This window comes from Macrotis lagotis, chromosome X (assembly GCF_037893015.1).
Source record: "Macrotis lagotis isolate mMagLag1 chromosome X, bilby.v1.9.chrom.fasta, whole genome shotgun sequence".
NCBI lineage: Eukaryota > Metazoa > Chordata > Mammalia > Peramelemorphia > Peramelidae > Macrotis > Macrotis lagotis.
Window position 1 is genome coordinate 581,215,328 of NC_133666.1, and position 27,559 is coordinate 581,242,886.

Genomic DNA, 27,559 nt, shown 5'->3' on the forward strand with positions numbered 1-27,559 from the left:
TCCTTTTTCATCAAACTTCCATTAAATTTGCTTCATTCAGTGGCTTCCCTTGGATGATAAAGGCAAGCCCGCTGATTAGATTAATTCACACTTAGATATAAATGATGGCTAGGAGTAATACTAAGACCATATAATCATAGAAGGGACTTTATAAAATGATGTAGCATAAATATCTCATTTTACAAATGAGGAAAATGAAGTTCAGATAAGTTAAATTACTTGAGATTAATAAGTGAATATGTTTAGGGCCAGGTTTCTAATCCAGCTCCTGACACATAGTCCAGAATATTAATGATCTAAATAAATACCTGATTATGAAAATCATTGAAGTTCTTTTTTTTTAAATCAAGGGTTTCTTCTCCATTGTCAACTCTAAATAATCACCCCCTCTCAATTTTACATTCTTCTTAACTTACCAAGTGTTACAGATAGAGCGCTGGGCCAGGAGACAAGTTTGAATCTAGATTCTTACTGTGTGAGCAGTAACAACTTTTGTCTGTCTCACTTAACTCACCCATGAAATTGATGAAGAGGACAGAAATTGAAGAAATTTTAAAATGGGGCTTAAAAAAATATTTTTTTTGAAAAATGTTTTTAGGATGGTCTAGTTTTAGATTCAAATGTGATGATTTACAAAAACACCAACTCTGACCACATGAATTTAGGGACAAAATGGTTTATTTATATATTGCTGTGTTTGGCAGAAACAAAGGGATAGAGAGATTAACAACAGCAGTAATAGCAGTAGCAATAGCTTCCATGAGGGAATAAATGGTAAGGAACGGTATAGAGACAAGAGTTTAAATGGGAAATCACACTCCCCAAGGCTAGCTTCTCAAAGGAAACTGACCAACTCAACTGAAAAGAGGATGAGCTTTCTAAAGGGTTATATAGGGGCAGCTAGGTGGCGCAGTGGATAAAGCACTGGCCCTGGAGTCAGTAGTACCTGAGTTCAAATCCGGTCTCAGACACTTAATAATTACCTAACTGTGTGGCCTTGGGCAGGCCACTTAACCCCATTTGCCTTGCAAAAACCTAAAAAATAAAAAATAGAGGGATATATATATATATATATATATATATATACATATGTATATCTAGATGGGAGGAAGGGTTGCTCAGAGAACAGAAATGAAGTAATTGGGTATAAAATGATAGGGGACAGTAACTTAGAGTGAATTGGATTTGAGTGAGGGAGGTGCTGTGCTAAGTCACCAGCTTCATTTTCTCCTCTAGAACTGGTCCAGAGGTTAGATATAAATGAGCATTTCTGGAGATAGCCCTGGATGCTAAGCAATCTGGGTTAAGTGACTTGCCCAAGGTCATACAGTTAGTAAATAGCAAGTGTCTGTCTGAGGCTGGACTCCAGGGCTGGTGGTGTGTGTATCTAATGCACCACCTTGCTGTTGCTATATAAATAAGTGGCAGTAGCTCAAAGACTTAAATCCTTTCAGGCTAGGGTAGGAATCCTTTTGTTTTGTTGATAGAGGCTTGTTTTATGCCTTGGGGACAGGGATTTACTGGGAGTCCTAGCCAGGAAGGAGCAAGGTACTTTACTAAAAGTTCATTGAAGAGTGGCTAGTTGGATAGAGCATCAGCCCTGGAGTCAGGAATACCTGAGTTCAAATCTGTCCTTAGATACTTAATAATGGCCTAGCTGTATGGCCTTGGGCAAGCCACTTAACCCCATTTGCCTTGCCCTGCAAAGAAAAAAGTTCATTGATCTCATGGAATGGGGGGCAGAGAGAACAGATTAATTATAGAACATATTTCTCTAATATTTACTCTATGATGAAATGGTAATAATAGCTCCATTGAGGCAATATTTATAAAGTATTTAGCATAGTATCTGAGACATGATAGGTACTTAATTAGTACTTATCTCTTTCCCTCTTTCCAGAAAGTTGATATTACACTTGTAGAATATTGGAAATATGATTAAAAAGCTTTAATTCAACAAAAAGAGCTTTGAATAAAAAAATAGAAAGGCAGTAAAACTGTAGCTACTGGCTACTTGAGTTCAGTTTTGCCTATGTGGAATCATTATACAGACCCAGGGAAAGCAGGAAAGTGAGGGTAGAAAGAAAATTTATTAAAATTTATTAAAAGTTACAATACATAAGAAAATGGTAGGTGAAGAGAGCAGAGTTTATTGGACCAGAAAGTCAAAGGGGATTCAGACCCCAAGCAGAGGTCCCACCCAGATTTTTATAGGCTTGTTCTTATCCTGAGGGCAAAAGGTGGATTCCTTTCCCCCTAACTGAACTAGAAAATAGGAAGAGAGATTAAGGAGGTCAGGATACAAATTTTACATTAAATGATGAAACAATAGTGGTTGATTTACATCCCAAGAGTCAGGAACCTCTACCCAATTTAACAAGATTTAGCAGCCTTTAAGATTACAAATTTTGCTTCTGCTACATTCATAATTCTCTACTTCTGGTCAATTTACATCTCAAAACCAGGAGACCTCCACCTAATTTAATAAGATTAAGCAGATCAATAAGATTACAAATTTTGTCTCTGTTACATTCATAATTCTCTACACCTTTTTTGCTGCATCAAAACTACCAGGGTAAGGTGGCTAAGGTAGGGCATCTGGATGATACTATGAATAGAATGATCTTCCTGAAACAGGAAGAATCATCTTCCTGAGTTAAAATCTGATCTAAGACACTAGCTGAGTGACACTGGACAACTCACTTAAATCTGTTTACCTCAGGTTCTTCATCTGTAAAATGATCTGGTGAAGGAAATGACAAACCATTCTACCATCTTAGGCAAAAAAAAAAAAAAAAAAAAAAACCCAAATGCAGTTACAAAGAATCAGACAAATTTGAATAATACTAAATGACTACAACAACAAACCTGGCAAAGTCAGCTGCTGGGGAATATAGCAGCATGTTACCAGAAGAGTATCAATAGAAGTTTCAAAGAATTCTCTGAAAATAATTATGGAGAATATTAACAGAAAAATACTCATGATTCCAGATCAATGAATGAAGTATGGAGAATAAATCAAGTGAACAAGAGAGGTTAATAATAAAATATAAACATGGCCTCTGTTATGATATCAATTGTCAAGTTCTAAAATAAATCAAAGTCATGAGTTGAGGAATAAAACATCCTTAATTGAGATAGGGTAGAACACTTGCCACCCTGGAGAATGTCTCATGAGTATAAAGCACAATGATTTCCAAACAAACAGACCCATGAAATGTTCTATATATATATTTAAGAGGGGAGGTGAAGGAGATAGTAAGAAAGAGGTAGCAAGGTCTGGTCATAAGATCCCAGGCTCCTAAAAGGTCAAAGATGAAGTCAGAAACCTGATAGTTTAAGGATAACAATGGAGAAAAATTGAATATAAAGCTGTTTATTGAAGGAAGGAGAGGTGGACCAGGTCATAACAGAGTCTAGCAGTGGGTAGTGGGGAGAGCATGCCTTTTATAGGGTATGGGATAAAAGTAGCAGAATGTTATGGTTTTCATGGGGATTGAGAGTTCTTTGTCATCTCTAAGAAGGATGTGGATTTTTTGGTGTCACCAAGGTGAGATTGAGAGTGATTTGAAGTTGCTATGGAGTTTAGGATTTATTTTCCCTGGAACTGATATTCAACCAGGCTAATCTAAACAAGAGTGAAACTTAGTTCTACATCTAACACCTCCTTTGGTGTTCTGAGAAAGGAAAATTTCATTCATTCTGACTGTTTTGCCATTCATGCCAAGAATCCCAACAGAAGGGGACAAGGACATTAGAGGTTTAGATCCAGTTTGAGGTGGGTTCCATCAGAAGACAAAATCTAAGACAGGGACTTAATAATGTAGCTTAGCTCAACCTAATCAACATTATCTTATGGGTGTAGTTAGTCTTCATACTATAAGAAGACCATGACCTCAAGGTGGTGATGTCTTGACACTCAGCAAATTTGTTTTAAGTGAGTCAGGGCCTCACTTTCTTCCTTGGAGTCTTCTGGACTAGAGATGTCCCTGAGTGCACTGGGAGACCTTGATCTTTTAGAGTTAAGATCTTTAACTGGTCTCAGTTTGATTGGGGCAAAGCCCATTCAATGATTAAGGTTAGGTAAGAAAGAAATAAAGCAAAGAATGGCCTCTTTTACCTAGTCAAAAAGAAGGGGGGTTGGGGTAGGGGGAAAAGAAAGACCCTCAGGTTTTCTGACTAAAACTAAAATAATTATTATTTATATTCACTCTGAACCCAAACAAAGATCAAGTACATCTTTTGTTTGTCGGTCAATGAGAACCTGATTTATTTGGGGCCTCCTTTGGGCAGAGTCTCCAAGAGTGAACACTATCTTAAGAGTTAACACTATCTGAAGGGTTAAAATGTACTAACATTACTGGAAGTCATGACATTGCTAGGATGATTAACAGATCAGTTATTATAACATTTGATTTTAATTTTCTGTCACAACTTAGAGGTATGAGTTTGGAATAGAATATGGGCTGAAATCAAGAACTATGGAAATAGGATTCTCAAAAATCAAGATCTCTGCAAGGAATGAAAGTAGGAAATATTTGGATGAGAATTATTTAGGAAGAAGAATGAAATAATGGTAAGAGAAAACTCCACACTACCAGGACAGTTGGAGGAAATGGACAAAATATTCTTAACTAAATTAAAAACTTGAAGTAAAGTAGTATAGTATCAAGCCAGGGAAATTGAAGTTCTCTAAGACCTGACTGCTAAAAGTAAGAAAAGTTGCTGATATATTCCTGACTATGTAAACATAATCACTTATTAACTTAATTTTTATGAAAGAGGAGTAAGATATGAAAAATACTGATATTTCAAATTCAATCTTGACCAATAAAGAACACTCACTAACAAAATTTTGGAATTATTATGTCATCTTACATGTTGTGACAGATAAGGATGAAAATTCTGGGCATAATTTGCCCTAGATTTTAACAGAACTAATTTAAAAGTTCAGAAATAGGAAAGGTTGCATTCCATATCCTGAAATAAAGAAAATTCAGCTCTAGAGAAATGGAAAGTTCTCAGAATTGATACTCTGATGATTCTGTAACAATTGGAGAAATGAAGTATAAAGAGATTAATGTCAATGTAAAACCAGATGAATGCAAATGGAGATAGGACAAATACAAGAAAAAAACAAGAGAAAAAAAAAGACAGACTGCTAGGGACAAATATGAAAGAAAACTAAAGCCACATAAAAATGCTTTCAGAGTTGCTTTTTTCCTCACAGCATTGCTGAGAAAATCGAAGTCATTCACAACCGATCATCCTATAGTATTGCTATTACTTTGTAAATGGTACATTTCCCAAAGCATTTGCTCATTTAAGTCTTTTCAGGTTTTATTGAGAGCATCCTGCTCTCAATTTCTTATAACAGAATAATATTCCATCTTAATCACATTTCACAGTTGGTTCAGCCATTCTCAACTGATGGGTATCCCCTCAATTTCTAATTCTTTGACACCAGAAAAGAGTTGCTAAAAATATCCTTTTAACTAGAGGTCTTTTTCCATCCTGTTTCCATCTTTCTGAAATATGGACCTAGTAGTGGCATTGCTAAATCAAAGGATATGCATGATTTTGGTTGTCCTTTGCGCAGAGTTCCAAATTGGTCTACAGAATGATTTTGAATCATTTTACAACTTCTCTAGCAGGATATTAATGCCTCATTTTCCCTACATCCCCTACAACATCTATCATTTTCTTTATGTCCTATTAGCAAATCCAATAGGTCTACAGTAATATTTCAGATTTGATTTTCATTGCATTTCTCCAAATAGTGATTTGGGATATTTTTTTTAAATATGGCTATAGATAGCATTGATAACTTCATCTGAAAAATATTCATATCTGTTGATCAGTTATCAATTGGGAAATGACTCTTTTGTAAAATATAAATTTGACTCAGCTCTCTATGTTTGAGAAATGAGGTCTTTATCAGAGATACTTGTTTCAATATTCCTATTCCCCCAACCCTATTTATTCTATTTTCTCTTTCCTTTCATCCAGTCCCTCCCCCAAAATATTTTTATCTGACTGCTCCCTCCCAAAATTTTCTCTCCCTTTTATCACCTTCCCCCTCTTTCTCCCATCTTCTTTCCCTCCTACTTTTTCCAGGGTAAGATATATTTCTATATCCAATTGTTTGTATATGTTGTTTCCTCTCAGCCAATTTCAATAAGAGTTAAGCTCCCCCATTCCCCCTTTATCTCCCTTCCCCCACTCCACTGCAAAAGTTTTTTTCTTGCCTCTTTTATGAAAAATAACTTACCCTATTCAATTTCCCCCATTTCTTTTCCCCTAGTACATTCTTCTCTCACCCATCAACTCCAACTTTTTAATATATTTTACTTTCATATTCAACTCCCACCTGTGCCTTCTCTCTCTCTCTCTCTCTCTCTCTCTCTCTCTCTCTCTATATATATATATATATATATATATATATATATATATATATATATAATATTTCCAATTGCCCTAAAAAGATGAGAAATCTCATATGAGTCACCAGTGTTATCTTCCCATGCAGGAATAAAAGTAGTCAATCATCATTAAGTCTCTTTTGCTTTGCCTTTCCTGTTTACCTTTTTTTAAGCTTTACTTGAGTCTCATATTTGAAAATCAGATTTTCTGTTCAGCTCTGGTATTTTCATCAGGAAAGTTTGAAAGTTCCCTATTTGATTGAATGTCCATTATTTCCCCTGAAAGAATTCACTCAATTTTACTGTTCGGTTTATTATAGGTTGTAATGCAAACTGTTTTGCCTTCTGGAACATCATATTCTAAGCCCAACATATTCTAAGCCCTTTGATTCCTTAATGTAGATGCTGCTAAATCTTGAGTTATCTTGACTGTGACTCCATGATAACTGAATTAGTTTTTTGCTGGCTGCTTGTAATATTTTTTTCCTTCACCTGGGAGCTCTGATATTTGGCTATATTATTCCTGGCTGTTTTTATTTTGAGATCTTTTTCAGGAGGTGATTGGTAGATTCTTTCAATTTCTTGAAAAATCAAGTCTATGCTCTTTATTAATCATGGCTTTCAGGTAGTACAAAAATTTTAAATGATCTCTCCTGAACCTATTTTCCAGGTTAGTTAATTTTCCAAAGAGATAGTTCACATTTTCTTCTAGCTGTTCATTATTTTGTTTTTTTTTATTGTTTCTTGATTTCTCACAATGTCCTCATCTTCACTTTGCTCCATTCTATTTTAAGTAACTATTTTCTTCAGTGAACTTTTATATATCCTTTTCCATTTGGTCACTTCTGCTTTTTAAGCCATTCTTCCCCTCATTGTTTTTTCCATTTGGACCAGTCTGGTTATTCAGTACTTTTTTTTGTGCCACCATCATCAGTTGCTGACTTATTTTTCATCATTTTTTCTCATCACTTTCATTTCTATTCTCAATTTTTCCTTTACCTCCTTTACTTGATGTTCAAAATCCTTTTTGAACTCTTCCATGGATTGAGACTAAGTTATCTTTTTCTTGGAGACAATGGATGTACAAGTTTTGACTTTGTTTTCTTCTGAGTGTGTATTTTGATTTTCCTTATCTCCATAGTAACTGTCTATGGTCAGATTTTTTTTTTTCTTTTGTTGTCTGTTCATTTCCCCATGACTTGATTTTAATTCATTGTTAAAGTGGGGTTCTTCTTCCAGTGTGGAAGGTAAACTGTCCCAAATTTTAGGGGTTTTTTAGGCATATGTTTTCAAAGATACTTCTAGGGATCAGCAAGTTTTCATTACTTCCAAGGTGGTATGATTTAAAGAGAGGTTTGTACCAATCTCTTGCCTATGCTTTCATCTGTAGGTGCTCATAAGCACTTCTTTCTTCCAAGAACCTGTGCGGAGGTTCCCTGCTTTGCTGAGCTAGTGAGTGCTGTTATGTTACTGCTCCTTTTCCTGGGACTGGGATCCAAGACTGTAACCCACTGAGTATGGGCAAAACAAGAGAGTCCTGCCTCAGTGATAGCATAAAGATCTATCTATCTGGGTTGAGAGTCCAGGAAGCAGTTACCTCTGCTGACTCAATAGCTCCTGAGTTCTCTTCCACACTACTGAAGCCTGTGCTCACCCCAGTCTAACAGACTTTTCCCTGTGATCTTCCAAATTGTCTTGGGCTGAAAAATTGTTTCACTCAGATTTTCTGTGGCTTCTTCACTTCAGAATTAGTTTAGAATCATTATTTAAAGACATTTGTAGTGATTTGGGGAAAAGCTCAGGTGAGTGCCTACCTCTACTCTTGACTGCCCCCAGTTTTCTTCTGAGATAAGACTTCTTTTTTTTTTAGGTTTTTTTGGCAAGGCAATGGGGTTAAGTGGCTTGCCCGAGGCCACACAGCTAGGTAATTATTAAGTGTCTGAGACCGGATTTGAACCCAGGTACTCCTGACTCCAGGGCTGGTGTTTTATCCACTACGCCACCTAGCCACCCCGAGATAACACTTCTTAAAGGATGGAGAGGGCAGCTAAGTGGTATAGTGGTATAGTTTAGGACTTGGAGCCAGGAAGCAGTATTATTTCGTCATCTTTGACTCTTAATCATTTAATGCTGTTTGTCTCAGGTTTCTCATCTATAAAATTATTTGGAGAAGGAAATAGCAAAGCACTCCAGGATCTTTGCCAAGAAAATCGCAAATGGAATCATTAGGAATCAACTGAAATGGCTAAACATCAACAAAAAGGAATGGAAAAATACTATAAAAATTTTGATAATATACTTCAACCCAAGTCAATGTTTACTCAAGAGGCAGAGTGATACAAAGACAAGAAGAATGGATTTATAATTAGAGGATTTGGATTCAAATCCTATCTCTGTCACTACCTCTAAAGCCTTCAGCAAGTCACAACTTCTCTGATTCTGTTTCCTCATTTACAAAATGAGGATCTTGAACTATCTGGATTCTAAAATGACTTTTATCTCTCTAGTTATGCTCCTATAATTTATTTGAATACTTCATGATTTCAGAACAAATTGATTACATGGAAACAGTAGGAACTACATTGGGGAACACTGCTGAGTTTATATCAATTAATTGTAGACTGGTCATAAATATCAAGCTTATATAATATATCAAAGCAGCTGGATATGATATCTAATAACATCAAAACAAATGAATTTACTAAATTTTATCAGTCATAAATTGAGTGGCTACTAATGTGGCAATCATTTCAGAATTAGCAGTCTTTCTGATATCACAATATTGGCCAATATGAACTAAAACCAAAATTAATACTAAATTAAATGAATGCTGAAAGAACAGAAGATTTTTCACATAATGAAATAACCCCAAATCAGCCTATTTAAACAAGTTAGCTCAGAAGGATGGGAAATTACTTTTAATTTTATAATTTCTTAGGTGAACTAACCATTACAAAACAGGATTTAAAAGTCTAGAAATAATCTCAGCTGGCAAATCCTGTATTTTTTTGCTAAGCAGGAAGGACAGCAGGAGGGTTGCTGGTCCAGAGCACAAGCTAATTTGTCAAACATTTAATTTGGAGAACAATGGAAAATGCCCAGCAGTAGCATTTCAAAGAATAATGACATTTAGTTGAAGTGAAGAAAAGTTCAAAAAAATTGATGTGAGACTGCACTAAGTTAGCTCATGCTGAGAAAAATTGTGGATGAAACTAAAAGGAAGACAACAAATAATCAGGAAAAGAAACCAACTTTCTTGGGATTTTGGTGATGATTCATTCTCAATGCCCAAACAACATTTGAAACTCAGCACTTTAGTATGAAATGCCAGTGTCACCTCACACCTATCAGAATTAGTTGTATGACAAAAAAAGACAAATGTTGGATGTTGGAGGGGATGTGGGAAAACAGGGACACTAGTATACTCTTGGTGGAGTTGTGAACTGATTCAACCATTCTGGAGAGCAATTTGGAACTATGGTCAAAGGGTTATAAAGCTATGCATACCCTTTAATCCTGCAATATCACTGTTAGGTCTACACCCCCCCAAAAAAAACATAAAATAAGGACAATGATGTATTTATACAAAAATATCTATAGCATCTCTTTTGGTAGTGGCCAAGAATTGAAAATCAATGCCCATCATTTGGGGAATGATTAAACAAGCTGTGGTATATAGTTATAATGGAATAAAGTTGTGCTGTAAGAAATGACAAGAAAGGTAAGTTTATAAAAATCTGAAAAGACTTATATGAATTGATGTATAGTGAAGCAAACAGAACCAGAACTATGAATGACTTAGCTATTCTCAGCAATACAATCTCAAAGGACCTTTGATGAAGCAGAGTATTCATCTAGAAAGAACTGATAGTGATTGAATACAATCTGAAGAAAGATATTTTTCACTTTCTTTTTTTGTTTTATTTTAGTATGCTTATAGAAAATGACTAAAATGGAAATGTTTACCCTGATTGCTTACTATATTAGGAAAGGGTTAAATGAAGGAGGTAGGTAGGAAGGGAAAGATAGAATTTGGAATTCTAAATTCTAAATAAAAAACTTATTTTGAAAAATAAATTTAAAAACTAAATTAAAATTTTTAAATTTTAAAATAAAAAGAAATGTCAATGCCACTTAAGAAAAAGGAGATTCACTGGACCCAATTAAAAATATAAATAAGGAACTAATGCATAGGTGACACAATTTGAAGTGCAGTCAAGGACTGGTCTTTTCAAGCTATCACAAAGAGAAGATTTTAAAGGAATGGAGTTCACAATATTGTCAGTCTAAAAAAAAGACAATAATTTACTAATCAATTAAAATAAAAGAACAAGGAAAGAGGGAAAAGAACAAATTTCATTAAACACCTTGATGGTTAAGTTTTATGAAGCACAAATATGTATTAAATTTTTATCAGGCATTGTGCTAAGCCCCTTTGTGATCTCATTTGAACCTCACAACAACCTTGAGAAGAAGATAATATTATTAAACCCGTTTTATAATTAAGGAAGACAAATGTTAAGTGACTTGCCAGGCTCAAATAGCTATTTGATGTCAGAAACTGGATTTTAAATTGAGTTTTGGGGGACTCCAAACCCCTAATATTTAAGGATCTTTTTACCAAATCACCAAGACTACTTTTCTTTTTCCTATATAAACTTTTAAACAATAGTCTATACAGGGGCAGCTAGGTGGCACAGTGGATAAAGCACCAGCCCTGGAGTCAGGAGTACCTGGGTTCAAATCTGGTCTCAGACACTTAATAATTACCTAGCTGTGTGGCCTTGGGCAAGCCACTTAACCCCATTTGCCTTGCAAAAAACCTAAAAAGCAAAACAAAAAACCAATAGTCTATACATGTAGCAAGTATATCTTAATGACATTCTGAGAAGGGAATAATTTTCTACAGAGTGTCAAATGATTAGCTCATTCATATGTTAATATAAAAGATTCCACAATCCAGGTTCACTGTGAATAGCAAGATAGCTCTTCTTCACAGTAGTCAAAAAATACTAGCACTAGAAAATCAATTGCTTTAATTGCATTTCAGCAGCATGATAGATACAGTCAGAGAAATTTTTTTGCTGAACCATATGTTCAGAGTATCAACAGAGAAGAAGGCATCAAACAAGGAGACATATGTCCACCAAAGGTGTTTATCAGTGTGGCAGAGAAAATCCTTCTCAAAGGCCAAATTGAAGAAAGGTTACCTACAGTTCCTCAAGCTTGCATATGGCTCTATACTGGTTGTGATGAGACTCAGAAAATTATAGAAACTTTTCAATAAGATACATAGTTATTCAAAAGAGAATAGTGAAGGGGTAGCTAGGTGGTGTAGTGAATAGAGCACCAGCCCTGGAATCAGGAGTACCTGAGTTCAAATCCGATCTCAGACACTTAAATAATTACCTATCTGTGTGGACTTGGGCAAGCCTCTTAACACCATTTGCCTTGCAAAAACCTTAAAAAAATAAAACAAATAGTGAAGCTATCAGGGCGAAGGGTAGGGGGTCTGGGGAGAGGGGTGTGGTTTGAGAAAGCCATGCACTTCTATCATAATGTAGTGGTTTCACTCTCTCTTCCCCCACAGCATGATCAGTTGCTTTTCCTGAATTCTTGGCAACTAATAGAAGTCTGAGGATGAGCCTACTTCTGTCCATGAGGGACTTAGGGGCTTACAATGAGATGACAAAAAATTCCTTAATTAACTGATGAAATTTAATGATCCATTCTAGTGATTCCTTACCTCCTTTTGCCTTTGAAGAGGTCTTCTTTGAGCAGCTTCCCAATAGCCAAGTTAGGAAACAACAATTGGTGTCATTCTTCCTTTAGACTTCCATGTGTTCATGATTTTAGGATTAATTTAAAAAGTCTGAGCTGAGATTTCAGCTGCCATTTGCTGGTTTTCTTTCCTAAGCTGATGATCAAGCACCCTTCAGATGGCTATACTGAGCTGAGATCTTGTGAGTTCCCCAAAGTCTGACGATCTAGAAAGATCTGAAAGGGAGTGTGGTGGTATCTACCAGAGCAGAAGTGACTAACAGCAGGGGAGGCATCTGGATCAGAGAGAAAAGGCACAAGAAAAAAAGATTAAGGTTGATTATTTGATTGGATTATATTCAATGCATAGGTGAAATAAAAAATGGTTAATTAGCAGCATTTTACAACTGTTGTATGCTCTGATGAGGTTTAAAATATTAGTTTCCTAATTGACTGTAATCCTACTTTTAAGTGGTTAATCCCATTTAAATCAGTGTTATTTTACTCTGGGATTCTTCCAGTTTTAGCATTGTTCTCTGTATTAGAATAAATGACCTGCTCTATAATTTGTGCACTGAAGAATCTTTCCTCATGTCTCCTTTTTGGAAGAAGGCTATAGATGCTAGCCAAAAAGGAACATTGTCCTTTGAATGTCATAGTCAAGGTTTTTAGTCAATGATTGTGAGAATAGGGAATAGCTCCCCTAGCAAGGAACTCATCTTAGGGCTACATGTCTGGTTACAGGACAGAGTGGGAAGATTACCAGATTGTGTGTTGCCGGCAACAACGTACTAGCCAAGAAATAAGGATTGGAGGGAGACCTCCAATATATTAGGAGGCTCCTCTGTTGAAAATCTGTGGGAAGATTAAAATTCCAAAGGTAAACTTATTTCAGAAGATATGAGAAGCTCTAAGAATGAAATTCTGAAGACCCAAATAGAAACAGCTCTGCTGAGGAGGAAAGGAAGAAATCTTTAAAGAAACTGTTGTGACTACAAAGGTAACTTGCCTAATTAACTTAGTTTTTAAAAAATCCATAAAATATTAAAGCAAAATCGGGTAATGGAGGCTGAATGCCAAAGTTTGGCACAGTGTACAATGCAAATGCTGTGAATTCAAAGATTCATATTGCTTAAATTTATTAAAAATAACAGCCACAAGAACAAACTATAGTTTGAAACTTGCAAAGTACTTTATGTATATGATCTTGTTCAGTCCTGAAAGATAATTACTATTATTATCCTTGTTGTACAGGTGAGGAAACAGGGTCCAGGACAGTTTCAGTGATATGCTGGGATCCTACATCAAGGTGTTGAAAAAAGGATTTGAATTCTTTGGCCTGAAACTAAGTTCAGAACTCTATCTACTTCACCATATAATGCCATCATTAAGAGAAGACCATGGATAAATCATTTCACAAAGATAGAAAACAATACTACTTTTATAGACCTCAAAGAAAGAGATTCAATGAGCATACCCAATATGTCTGAGTCCACAAGGAATATGAAAAAGTATTCTCCTTCTTGAGAATAATCAATCTAGCTTCAACTAACCTTTCCATATTTTCTTCATATCATTTTTATTCATTCTAGCTTCCAGACAACCTCTTTGAATTTAATATTACATCTCTTGAGGCTATGCATTTTCATAAACTATATTCTCTGACAGGAAAATATTCCTTCCTCATCTATATTTTTCAGACTTTTCATCATCCTTTAAGACTCAACTGAAGTACCATCCTCTATGAGAAATCCTTCCTTCCCCTACCTTATTGCTTAGGGACCTCAACTTTCTCAATCATCATGAAGAGTTTCTATTTCATTCTAGATTTTTTTTTTGCAAGACAATGGGGTTAAGTGGCTTGCCCAAGGCCACACAGCTAGGTAATTATTAAGTGTCTGAGGTCAGATTCGAACTCAGGTACTCCAGACTCCAGGGCCAGTGCTCCCACTGTGCCACCTAGCTGCTCCTATTTCATTCTAAAGGTAACAGCACATCTGTAGACTACTGAATAGGGAAGAGACTAGATTGGACCTGTATGTTAAGAAGATTATTTTAGCAGCTGCATGGAAGATGGAAGAGAGATAATGGTAATAGGAATACAAATCATAGTTATTGTAATAGTTATTGCAGTATTGTAATAGGTGAAGCAGGTCTGAATAAGGGCAGTAGAAGTGAGAGTGGAGAGAAGGAGAAAAGGAATGCAAGAGAACTTATTTTTGTAGATTTGACAAGATTTGATAACTGATTGGTTTTGGGGAAAAGGTTAAATAGAAAGCACAATCAATGACCACTAAAGTTGTTAACTAATGCAAGACAAGATGGTGTAGGTCTCAACAAAAAATTAGAAAGATTTGTGAAAAGACAAGTTTCTAGGAAAAGATAAACATCTTCTAATACATCTTGAATTTGGAATTTAAAAACAGAAGAAATAAATTGATATAAAAATTTATTATATTTTTACTTTGAAGTAAAAATTTTCATTCAATCTTGATTTTCTTTGCTTAATGGATTAAAAAAATCATTGTGTCAATTGATGTAGCTTGGTTATTTGACATATTCTTAAATTTCAGTCCTATTAAAGGTAGATATATATGTCAAGTAGTACTGATGTCAGACTGGAGTTCAGGTAAGATATGAGGGCTGTATATATAGATTTGGGAGTCTACATATAATAATTTAATTCTCTGGAAGTTGATGAGACCACCAAGGGAAGTCATTTTCAGAAAAAGAACAGTGCTCAAGATAGAATCTTGGAAAATATATCAAATGACAGGGAAACAAATGATGATCCATTATGGAGGTTAAGGAGGGGTAATCAAATACAAAGGAGTACCTGGACAGGATCTAGCAGATAGAAATGGTCAACAGTGCCAAAAGTGAATCAACTTTTGATGAAGGCTAAAGAAATTCTATTTGATTTATTAGTTAAAAAAAAGTTTGGTAACCTCAAAGAGAGAAGCTTTAGTTAAGTAATGGTGTCAGATGTCATATTACTAAGGATTGTAACATAAAAACAAAAAAGTGGAGAAAACAAGTACAAGATAATTCTTTTCTTTTAAACATTTGTTTCTGAAAGGAAAAAAAAGTATAGGACAAGAGTTGAGAATGGAGTTAGCAAAGTCAAATTTATTTTTTTAGGTTGTGGAAGACCAGTGTGTATTGAAGGGCAATAGTAACAGAGCTAGTTTATAAGAGATTAAAAATGAGGGGAAAAAAGGAAATGATAGAAGAGTCAAAATTCTAGAAGAGAAGAATCTCTTCCTCAAAGATGAGCAAAAGCTAAGAAAATGGGCAATGACATGGAAATGCTTTTGAAAGATGGAGTAGGGAAGTATAATGTCTCTATTTTCTCAGAAAAGTGACTACTTTGCAGAGAGAAAAATAAGTGTTGTGTAAAAAAGATTCAGAAAAGGAGACAATGTTTGAAACAAAAGTTCAAGATTGTGGAAATATGGGGGGGGATAATTCAATACTTCAATGAATCTGGGACCTAATTGATATATTTTCTTATTATAGGGTAAATTGCAACCTATCTGTGCTTTTTTCTTGTGCACTTCTTGTTTATACTCTCACATAAAACTTCACTGAATATCTGCTGGAGGCCTTTCTTTTCTTATTTTTTCAAAACATTCCAAGAAGTTCCTCTACTGCATGTGTTTGTTATTTCTTGTTCTTGCAACATGACAAATTCACCTCATTTTCTGATGATCTGATTTATGATATTTTTATGCCACTTCCTAAAAACAATTCATTGTTGGAAATTTCCTACTAATATTTTAACACTGTGCTCAGTCTGGGGATATGAAGAAATGCAAACGACAAGGAGTTCACAGTCCAATGGGGGAGACAACATGCAAGTATCACTTACATATCTTTGCAGTTCCTCACTGGCATCTGCCCCCCCATTGCCATCTGTGTATGATAGTGTAGCACTTTATTATTACCTTCCCCTTTTACACTGTAAATTTGTCTCCTCTTAATGCCAAAAGGGGAAGTATGAGAAGAGCAGATGTCACAAAGAAGGTAGATTTAAGTTTAATGTCAGGACAGAGAAAAAGAATTCCTAACAATCAAAGGTATCTAAAAATGTAAATGAGTTATTTGGGAAGATAATGGGTTCATGAAAGATTTTCAAGCACATGTCTGGTCTAGCAAGGGACACTTCTTCAGATATGACCCTCTAGAAGGGTTCTTCCAACTTCTAGATTCTATGAAGATGCAAGAATCTGTCTAGATTAAATTATTTGACAATGTTCTTCTGGTTTTTATATCACTAATCAGTGGAAAGTTCAATGTATTCATCTATAGAAGATAAAGAGATCAGATTAAGATCAGGTCCCTTGGAAAGTCTGTATTGATAGCTAATTATATGCTGAAATAGAATTGGACTGCAGTAAATTTTCAATGGAATAAAGATCACCTGCTACAAGGGAAAGGATTCCCTGGATTTGAATGTAAGAGGAAGTTACAGAGACACCCAGTTTTATCATTATGTCCTGCTATTATTACCACATCTAACAATTTAATTTATTAAAATTGTTGACTCTTTGCCAGTTTTTCAGAACATATACAAAATTCATTTTCTACTCACCTTTGAGATTTAGCAACTAAAAAAAAGTCACCTATAAGATTAAAGTTTTGAATATGACTACCTTTCTGATATTAATCTGATCCTTTTTATTTGTTTTGAGAATATTGGCTAACACCCTCAGCTGGCATCTGAGGAGAAGATTCCACTCCTCCCCAGGAGGGCCACTGCATTTCTCCTTTTAAAAAAAAGTTGTTAAAATCCATGACAAAACTTAAGTGAAATTCAGCAGGGACAGAGGTTCGGACTCAGATGTCCTGTCTAGAAGAGTTTCTCCTTTTCAGGCTACTAACAGTTTTAAATTTTATTTCAAGAACTCCTTTGGCAATCAGGGGAAGGCTGATGTGTTAGCAGAATGATATTTTGAAATTCATAAAATTAAAAACACAGTTTTAAATGTTATTTCATGGACCCCTTTGGCAATCAGATGAAGACTGATGTGTTATCAGAAGAATGTTTTGAAATACATAAAATTAAATGATACAAAGAAAACCAATTATTGAGTTATGATTTTAAATTCATGAACCCCAGGTCTAAAATTCCTTAATAAAGCATAAAAGGGCAAATAGGTGTCACAGTGGATCGAATGCTGGGTTTGGAGTCAGACAGAATCATCTTCCTGAGTTCAAGTCTGACTTCAGGCACTTAATAGAGGTGCAACCCTGGGCAAGTCACCTGTTTGCCTCAGTTCCTCATCTGTAAAAGATGAACTGGTTAAGAAAATGGCAAACCATTGGAGTACCTTTGCCGGAAAAAAACTCCAAATAGGGACAGAAAAAGTGGGAACTAGTGAACAACAATAATAAAACATAAATGATGGAGAATGAGGGAGCAGTACAGGAAATTTATCCTTAAAATTTCTTTAGGCTTAAAGTCTGGCTTTTATATGAAGTCTTTCAAGTTCCAGCCCTTTAGCTGGCTAAATTTCCACTGCCAACCCCGGCATCAAAGAGAAGAATACTTTTTAAGCCTCGGTCTTCAAGAACAAAGGATCTACAAATCACCGCGAAATAATTTCTTTTACTACAAAAGAGAAAATGTGATTTCCACCAAAAAAAAAAAAAGGTTAAAATTAGAAAATGCACTTAATCTCTTCCCACCATTTCCTAAAAATAATCCAGTCTTTGGGAAGAAAATTGTGATTCACTTCCTAGGTCACCTTGGCAGGTAGTGAGCCTCTGGTTCTCCATCTAACAACTAAAAGTGGGTCAAAGGGTTGGGAGAAAGGAAGTGGAAAGGGGGGTGGGAGGAAGAAGAAAGGAAGAGACAATAGGTTTAGTGAACTTCCTCTAGATCCTTGGTGGGAGGAAGGTGAGAGTCCCGGAGCTCCCGAGAGTTGTTCTTTGAGTGCCCTAGGCCTGGGGAGGGAGGAAAGCAGGGCCAGCCCACAGAAGGGAGGGCCTAGGCAGTGGCACCTGTACCAGCCCTGGGCACACGTGACGCGAGGAGAGCCGCCCTGGGGGGATCGGGGCTCACCTGGACCCACGTGACGGGGCGCGAGCCGCCCCTGCCCGCCTGGAGAGGAGCGCCTCAGCCTCTCCCGCGTCTCCCCACTCCCTTCCCTCCCCGCCGCGCCTGGGACCGCGCGCGGAAAGCAGCAATCCCTGCGCCAGCCTGCGCGGTGGCAGCACTGGCAGCCGTGGAGGTGGGCATCGCGCAGCCTTGGCACTCCCAGCAGGGACAGCAGCAGCAGCGGCGGCAGCAGCATGTCGGCGGGCGGAGCGCCTATGCCACCGACCCCCAACCCCGCTGTGTCTTTCCCGGCGCCCAGGGTCACCCTGCCCGTGGGACCCGACATCCTCCGGACCTACTCGGGAGCCTTCGTCTGCCTAGAGATCGTAAGTGGGCAGCGGGCGAAGGTAGCTGGGCGAGAGTCAGGGACAGCGGGGGAGGGAGCGATGAAGGGTGGCGAGGGGAGGGGGAGTCAGCCAAGTCAGTCCGGGCCACACTCTGTCACCCCCCCCCCACGCCTTCCTCCTCTGCTCGCTCTCCGCCCCCTCCCCCCCCATCCCTTTGCTTTACTTCATTCCTTCCCCCGCTCCGCGCCGCCCCCCACCCTGGTGAAGCCCACCCAGCGTGGCCTGGTGCTCCGCTTGCCCTGGCACCTGTTACATTGCCTACCTGGCTTCTGAGTGCCATATCTGGGCTCTCTCTGCCTGTGGCTTAAGACCTGAGCCAAGGGAGAAAGATCCAAAATGAGGAATGGGAGAAGGGGCTGCTCTCCTTTGGTTGGATTTGGAGTGACCCGAGCTCCTGGAGAAGGGCCTGGAGGAGGCGGCGGGAGCCCAGTGCTGTCAGCCTCGCCTGTTGCTAACCTGCCATTTTGTTGGCTGGGAAAAGGTGTAGCTACCTCTGCGAGTCGGTAACCATGAGGGACTGCACCTCCAGGTTCCCTCTTAGGGACTGAAAGGAGAGGCTATAAGTGGCAGTTCAAGGAGGAAGGCACAAGACTGAAAGTATGAATTTTTGCGGGGCCTCCCCACAAAAGGCACACACTCACTTTGCAACCAGGAGAGGCTTCCCACAGATTTAGGATCTTTGGCAGCTTCCTAACCAGATGGGTGTGAGAAATCCGGGAGGAGGGTAAAAACGAATCTGGCAGTGCTTTTTTTTCCTCTCCTTCCCTCCTCTCCAATCCACACAATCTTTTATGAGCATGAATGACTCTTGCAGGTGTGGGTGGGGTCACCTCTGACCACACTGTGTCACCTAGACTGTAGTCCAAATTTCTTGGGGTGGAGAAGTTTTTGTCTCTCTCTCTCTTTTTTAATGGGATTTTGTGGGTTGGAGAGTTTTAGTTTATCATAGACCGGAAAGGGAAAAAATAGTGCAAATAAAAATTGAGCAACTTTATGTTGCATCATGCCCTGAGAATGACAAATAAAAGAATGAATTCCAGATACAAGCTAATTTTTTTATAGGTTGGTTGGTTTGCTTGATTTGGGTTTTTCTCCTCACCCCTCCTCTTTAGAGTTTGCATAACCTGGATTCTGGGTGCTTTAGTTTCTGTTTTGTGATGTGAGCTAGATCTGGAGCATTTGGTATTCTGCCTTATTATGCCACCATTGCCAAGGCAGCCCCAGTCAAGTTTAGCTCAGATTTAAATCTGAGAATGGAGACTCAACTAAATTACAAGCTACCAACATCAGTAATAAGATCCAGCAAGACTGAAGGAGGCAGTTTTGAATTTGAGCCCACATCAAAAGCTTCTGAAAGTGAACCTAGGGATGACTGGTTCCGAGAATCCATGCAAAATTAATGGAGGGAAGATGGGACTGATTTTGATGTGGGCCGGTAACAAAGAGATACAGGTTAGAAAATAACAGCAGAAAAGATTTTTTAAAATTGTTTTGAATGCTTTAATCTGAAGAGGATAGCAAGGTGATATTTCAAGTCTGTCAAAGAGATGTTACTGACTAGAAGTTTGGTTTTCATCACTACACAGAAACAAAAATCTTTTCCCCCTTTCATTTGCTCTTCAGTTTATGTGAAAAGATTGATATATTTATCTTCAAGAAGAATAAACCTCTTGTCTGGTTTTGGTACCATCCCTTCCCCACTCAGGAGAGACCTTGACCTTATGTTTACTCTCATGAACTTTTCCCATATCTCTAGAATCATTGGCCTCATCTTTCCCTATTTTTTTTTTGTATTTTTCACTTAGACAGGCTGAGGCCTTCCTTTACTTGAAAAAGAAAAAAGAAAAATGCCCTTATATTTATTTGACCATCACCACCCATCTCCACCTCCCAATTAGTATTTTATTTCTCTCCCCATTGCATGACCATATTTATTGAGTAGCCTAAACTGACTGCATCCATTCCTTCTTGCTTGTTTTAATTTCAATTCAAGCATTTATTAAGGTCACTCTATGTACCTGACCTCTGATTTCACAAATTTTTTAAGAAGTCACTCTTTCCTGGGAAATTACTTGTTTTTTCTTGTTTTACATTTTTCTTCACCTCTCAGGGACACTTGACCTTATTAGTCATGCCCTTATTGAACTCTTTAGAATGTCCATATTTATTTGGGTTTTACTTTTTAGATCCTTTTTATGTCTTTGCTGATATCTTATTTTTTAATATTTCTAATTCTTTTTTGCACATTGCTTATATAAATACCCTAAGACGTAATCCTAAATTCTTTGTCCTTGACCTTCTGGGCACTGCTGCTTCTTTGTGAGTAGCTCCCAAATCTGTATATATCAAGTTTTGAACTCTCCCATGTCCAATTGTCTCAATTTAGTTATCCTGTCTAAATCTACAACTTACTGACTCAAAAATATGCCTGAGATCTTTAGTACTCTGCTATAATCAGCTAGGAATTACAGAACTATCCATTTGAAAGCTGTGTTTGGGCAAATCTTATCTAGTTCTCTTCTTTTCAATATAAAGAAACTGAGTCTCAGAGACATCAAATGACTTTATTTTGAGTGTTAAAGTGTGAGAGGCAATATTGGGCTTTTCTCCTCACCCCTCCTCTTTGGAGTTTGCATAACCTGGATTCTGAGTGCTTTAGTTTCTGTTTTGTGATGTGAGCTAGATCTGGAGCATTCAAAATCCAGTGCTCTTTTTATGATACCTTGTTGATAGAATAGGGCCAAAGTTATAGGTTCAAATTACACAGAAATTAATTTTATTTAAAGATGATTCTGTGCTGGCATACTCTTCACCCCTAGCCATAGTCAATTGTCCCTCTGATGTCTATTTAGTATTGTTCAACAAACAAGATAGATATTTTAGAAAACATCACAGATCCAAAGCACTTTTAGGAAACTGAATAAAGAGGATCAATAACATCCTGTGATATGAAACATTCATTAATGGTCATAATCTTGGGTATGCCTTAACAGGCAGATATGTTCCATACTTGTATATTTCCACTTTTGCTTACATATGCCACTTTGGGAGCCTAACATTGTGATCAAAATAATTAACTTTGTGATTCTTAGTCTCCTCATCACTCTTTCAAAATCTACCTTGAGCATGACTACCCAGGGTCTCACATTTCCTGAGTTAAATTCCTGGAAGGAAAAGGTCCTGATTAGCATCAGTTTAATATCTGAATAGCAATATGTACAAGATTAAGGCCAGAGGTGGAAGGAGACTGGTGTGGACTTGTGCCGGATAACCTTGTAAGAAAGTAACTGGAGGACTTAGGGAAATTGCTTGACCAATTTTCCTTCAGTAGAAAGAGCACCAGGTTTGCAGCTTTAGAAAACTTGATATTATCCACTGAATGTATGCTCTTGGGACAAGTCACTTAAATTGTAACTTTGGCCTTCTGTGTTCTCATCTTTAAGAGAAGAGATGAATTAAAATATATCCAAATCCCTTCCAGCTCTAAATCTAAAGATTTTTATATATTTTAATACTTCATACTTTCAATTTCTAGACCAAGGAAAAAGTAATATAACTGTTCCCAAAGTGGCAGGTGTAAGTAAAAACTGAAGTACACAAGTATGGAACACATCTCTGTCTGTTAAGCCACACCTAAGATTAAGATCATGAAAGTATGTGCTTCAAGTTGTAGGATGTTACTGATCGACTTTACTCTGTTTCCTAAAAGTGTGATGGATTTGTGATATGTTTTCTAAAATAACTATCTCACTTGTTGAACAATACTGGACAGCAAAGGAACAGTTGACTATGAGTAGGAGTAAAGACCATGGTCACCTCAAAATTGTCTTTGAGTGATTCTAGTTTCTTGGTACTTTGAACATGTAAGTTCTATCTCATTGTATCGACAAGTAGCATCTGGAAACTTCTGTTTTATACACACACACACACACACTCACATATATATATATATACATATATATATATGTATATACATATATATATGTCTAGTTTCTAATGCTGGCTTCTAGAGAAGTACAATAACATGTGTCTGGATAAGTCTAGCATATTTGATATGCAATTTAAGAAAATTTAAAATTATACTGAATTTAATACTTAACCTAATTGGGAAATTGAGAAAATGGGGTTTTTTAAGGTAAGGAAAGTAAAAGTGGTTGCTGTAGGGTTGGGTTGATATAGCAATATGGTTTTACTTGTAGTCATGACTATAAATTAAATTTTCAGACTTGAAAGTTATTCCAATATTCTTCCCAAATGAACCTCAGAATGGGTTTCATGAATAAGTGGTGACGTCAGTTCTATTCAGCAATTTATTTTGAGGGTGAGGAAAGACTAATATCTAGAGAGATCATGATAGTCTCTCAGTAAAAGGCAAACTCTAAAGATGAACCTTGAAAAGAGCTGGATATTCCAAGAAGCCAATGTAAGGAAGGGCAACATTCCTAGCATTTGGAATAGCCTCTACAAAGGCATTGAGGTAGAAGATAGATTGTAGGTCAGATCAACTGGAATATAGAATGAACAAACAGAAGTAATAAAAAAATCAGTCTAGAAAGATAGGTTGGATTCTGATTGTGAAGGACTTTAAATGCTAAATAAAAGAACTTATTATTTGTCCTTCATTCTCCAAGGGGACCATGACTTCAGAAAGGTGATGCTATATCTTACAATCGAATTGGATTTAAGTTAGGGAGGGCAGTGCAAAGACAACAGCTCTGCAATCCTCTCCAGTCATTTGGGTCCAGAGGCAAGATATAAATCAGGCTGACTGGCCTTTTTAAGTTAAATCTCAGTTTGACTGTGGCAATGCCCATTCAGTGATTAAGGCTAGGTAAGAAATATGGCAAAGAATGTCCTATTTACTTAGTTAAAAAAACTCAAGTCTTGGAGGAGAAGACCTTGAGCATTTCTGGCCCAAACAGAAACAATTGCTATTTACACTCACTCTGAACCATCTGGGCTCAAACAATGGGGAGCTTATAGTTGATCCAAAAGGTAATGAGATGCTACTTGAACTCAGTGAGAAAGAGAGTGGCATGGTAAGAGTCATGTTTTAGGAGCATCAGTTTGGTAGGTATATGGAAGATGAATTGGGTAGAGGAAAGCCTGTATGTAGGAAGATCAATTTTGAGGCTATTTTGATAATGTAAGTGAGCAGTGATGAAAGCCTAAATTAGATGTGTGGGTAGAAACAAGAGTATGAATATGAGAAACACTGAGAAAGTAGAACTGACAAAACTTGACAAATGATTGAGGAAAAGAAAAGAACCAAGGTGATTTCAAAGTTGTGAATCTATGTACCACCCAAAAAGATGGTGGTACAATTGATAAAAATGGGGAAGAATGGAGAAGATTTAGTTTGGACATTCTAAACATCAGGTGCCTATGAGACATTCCCATAGAGATATCTAAGGAGCAGATTTTGGCAGTCTGTTGAGGTGAGAGTCATCTACTTAAACCTAAGGGAGTTTATGAGATCACCAAGGGGGAAATGGTGGAAGAAAGAGAAGAGAGTACAGAATAGAACCTTGATACATGCCTAAACTTGGCAGACTGAAGGACAGTTATGATCTGGCAAGAGAGCCTCATAGAAATAGGATGAGAATAATGAGCATCATGAAAGTCAAGAAAAAAGAGGATGTCCAAGAGGAGAAGGATGGTGGTCATTAGATTCAAAAAGTTCACAGAGTTCAAATAGAATGTAGAGAGAAAAAGCCGTTAGATTTTTTTTTACATGAAGAATTTTTGGAAATCTTAGAAGTTGTAGTTGAGGGATAGAATCATTGTTTAAAAAGGGATTATGAAGTAAGTTGTAGGTGAGGAAATTGAAGCATTTAGAAACCTCTTTCTCGGAGTTTGACTCAGAGAAAAAACATAAAATAATCACTTTCGGAATAATAGAGTGGAGGGAAAAATTTAAGGATCCAGATGATCCTGGATATATTTGTAAATGCTGGAGAGAAAAGGGCCTGTATTTAAGGAGAGAGAATATGAAAGAAAAGGGATTGAAGTGAGGAGGATAAGGGAGGAGAAGTGGGATGGAAGGAGCACTAGACTTGAAATGAGGAAGTCATCTTCCTAAGTTCAAATATGACTTCAGAAACTTACTAGCTGGGTGACATAACACCCTGAAAAAGTCACTTAGCCTGTTTGCCTTAATTTCCTCATCTATAAGAAGAGCTGGAGAACAAATTGGTGGACCACTCTGATATCACTGTCAAGAAAACCCAAATGAGAGTCAGAGAGAATCAGACACAATTGAAAAAAGACTTAACAACAACAAATATATATATATATATATATATACATGCATATGTAATATATATATATGATATGTATAATACAAAAACAGGTTGTATACATATGTGTGTTTGTAATGCTAAAAGGTAAAGACTGTTCACATTTAATACTTTATAAATTCTATTTGATTAAAAACACAGGAAAGCAAACTGATGGTTTTATGGAGATGATAAAAAAATAAATTATTGAAATAATAAAATTGAAATAAATGACTGAAATATTAAAATACTTTTAAAATGGTAAAATTGAAAATTATTGAAATATTTAAAAAATAAACTATAGAAATAGTTGACCACCATAATTCCTTGCTTATTGAGATTCTAAGTACGTAGCACAAATCAGTCTTTGCCATATTGTTTTGAAATCTAGTCCCTTTTCAAGGATGATAGAAATGAGCTTAGAGGTTGTCAAGTCCAGTTCCCTTATTTTATATTAAGAATCTAAAGCCAAGAGACATAAAGTGACTTGACTATGAGCGTTGCTAATTTGCGGTAGCATTTGGATATAATTATGACCTAAGACTCTTGACTCAATGCTTCTTCATCCTACTACATGAAAAATTCCTAGCATTTTTTGAATCTGAACTAAGATGATCAAATTCTGGAAAACTGGACTAAGTAAAATATGAGAATGAAGAAGGTAAAGGCTAAAATATGGGCTTCATAGTGATGCCAATATCTTGGTACAGATGAGTATTTTAACTTAAGTGGTAGAAATAATTGCCCATAGACATGGAGAGTAGATTGAAGCACTCCTGTCCCTCCCAAAATGATTTTGATCACTATAAACATGATAAAGATAGGTGGAGTAAAGAGTAGACATTTATTTTCTGCCTGAAAGATTCCAATTTTAAGGCTATTCTCAACTGTACAGATAACTGACCTAGAATATTTAGTCAAAATGGAAAATTTAAATGCAAAAGATTATTTTAAAGGCAAATCTGTGTTGAGGAATTTTTTGGTTTGTTTTTTTAAAATGCTTAAATTTCATATATTCTTATTTGTTTGATGAAGTTGGAGTTATCCTTTATAAAAAAGATAATAGGGGTGGCTAGGTGGCGTAGTGGATAAAGCACTGGCCTTGGAGTCAGGAGTACCTGGGTTCAAATCCAGTCTCAGACACTTAATAATTACCTAGCTGTGTGGCCTTGGGCAAGCCACTTAACCTGATTTGCCTTGCAAAAAAAAAAAGTAAAAAAAAATTAAAAAGATAATAAATCCTTAAAATTTTACAATTTTGATTGATCTTTCATTTTTCTTTCATCTTCATTTCCATATATACTCATCTTCCCCCCAATTATCAAGTCAATAAATATAAACTTTTTTTTTAATTAAGAGGACAATAAGGAATAGGACAGGGGTAGAAGGGTGAGGAGGAGAGGGTATTTGTCTGAAAAAGGAGTTCAGCAAAACTAATTCATTAAACAAATCCGACAGTACACACTAGGCTCCTTAAACACTTCTACCACTTCTGCAAAGTAAAGAAGGTGCATCTCCTGATCTCTTCTTCAAGGACAAGTTTGGAAGACCAGGAGTGTTCTCATTTGTTTGTGAAAGGCAGATTCTAGTTGAGGTTCTATTGTCTGTGGGGTGTTTTAGTAGAGCATAACAGCATAGACCTAGGAGTGGCATATTGACATTGACCCACTGTTTAAAAATCTGAGAGGAAAGGCTTTATTGGTGATTAGTGCATCAAAAGACTGGTGTGATTAGTTGTTTTCACAGTCTGACATTGCTGAGACACCCCTGAAGCTCTATGGTGCTTCAGTGTCTTGTATGCTGTGAATCAACATTTTGTCACAATGATGCTGATGTTTTGCCCAGCATTGCCGGAATGTTGTGGTGCCTTGCTGACATAGGAAGATACTCAGGGGCCAAGGAATCTGTACTACTAGACCATCACTGACAGGAGATTATAATTACGCAGTGTTCATTTTCATGTTGAGTTTTTTCCATTAGTATTGTTTATTTTATAGATTTAAATATACATATATATATATATTTGTCTATCATCTGTCTATCTATCTATTTATCTATCTATAAATCTGTCTGTCTGTCTATCATCTATCTATCTATCTATCTATACCAACCTATCTATATTCACCCATCTATTTCTATCTGCTTTCCTGGTTCTGTTTATTCCATTTAACATTTATTTATTTAAAACTCTCAAAACTTCATTGAACTCTTCATAGTTATATTTTCTTTAGATAGAATAATAATGTTCTGTTCTATTAATTTATGTAACCATTAACTAAATGATGAACATTTACATTGTTGCTATTTCTATTGTCTTAATCTATTCCCTTAGAGCCCTACCCCAGTTAGTGTGAGATTTTATGGTTTTGAGGTTTGTTTTTCTTTTTTTTTTATTAGCATGTACATAAATCTTCCTACATCAAAACCATTATCTTTTGTCACTTTGTCTTTCCTGGTAGGATCTAAGTTAAAAAGTTGGAGAGACATACAGACAGACATAGAAATGAAGAGTTTGGTTAGGGCCTCACCATTATTATTGGCAGCAAGCCCTTTGAAAAACTTAGAAGGGATGTTTGTGTGCTTTGGGGACAAGAAGGTAAGGAAAGAGTTTGAAACTGTATTTTGTTCCACAAGGAGTCAAGGTTCCAA

General features: G+C 36.6%; 1 protein-coding gene and 1 long non-coding RNA gene across 4 annotated transcripts in view; one reads left to right on the plus strand and one right to left on the minus strand.

The window, feature by feature from the left end:
• Nucleotides 1–19,519, minus strand: part of LOC141498348 (uncharacterized) — a 197,069-nt gene extending 177,550 nt beyond the window's left edge. The window contains exons 1-2 of the long non-coding RNA XR_012471615.1: nucleotides 18,895–19,519; nucleotides 12,169–12,478 (exon numbers count right to left, since the gene is read on the minus strand). This is a non-coding gene — a long non-coding RNA (uncharacterized LOC141498348). The remainder of the gene's footprint in view (nucleotides 1–12,168; nucleotides 12,479–18,894) is intronic.
• Nucleotides 18,448–27,559, plus strand: part of MAL2 (mal, T cell differentiation protein 2) — a 33,290-nt gene continuing 24,178 nt past the window's right edge. The window contains exons 1-2 of one of the 3 annotated variants that reach the window (XM_074201446.1): nucleotides 18,823–26,871; nucleotides 27,370–27,506. In XM_074201446.1, the coding sequence (XP_074057547.1) occupies nucleotides 27,414–27,506 (93 nt within the window). In that variant the 5' untranslated portion in view covers nucleotides 18,823–26,871; nucleotides 27,370–27,413. Of the gene's footprint in view, nucleotides 18,612–18,822; nucleotides 27,507–27,559 lie in introns of those variants that run through there. The other 2 variants (XM_074201445.1, XM_074201444.1) reach the window with 2 other exon arrangements.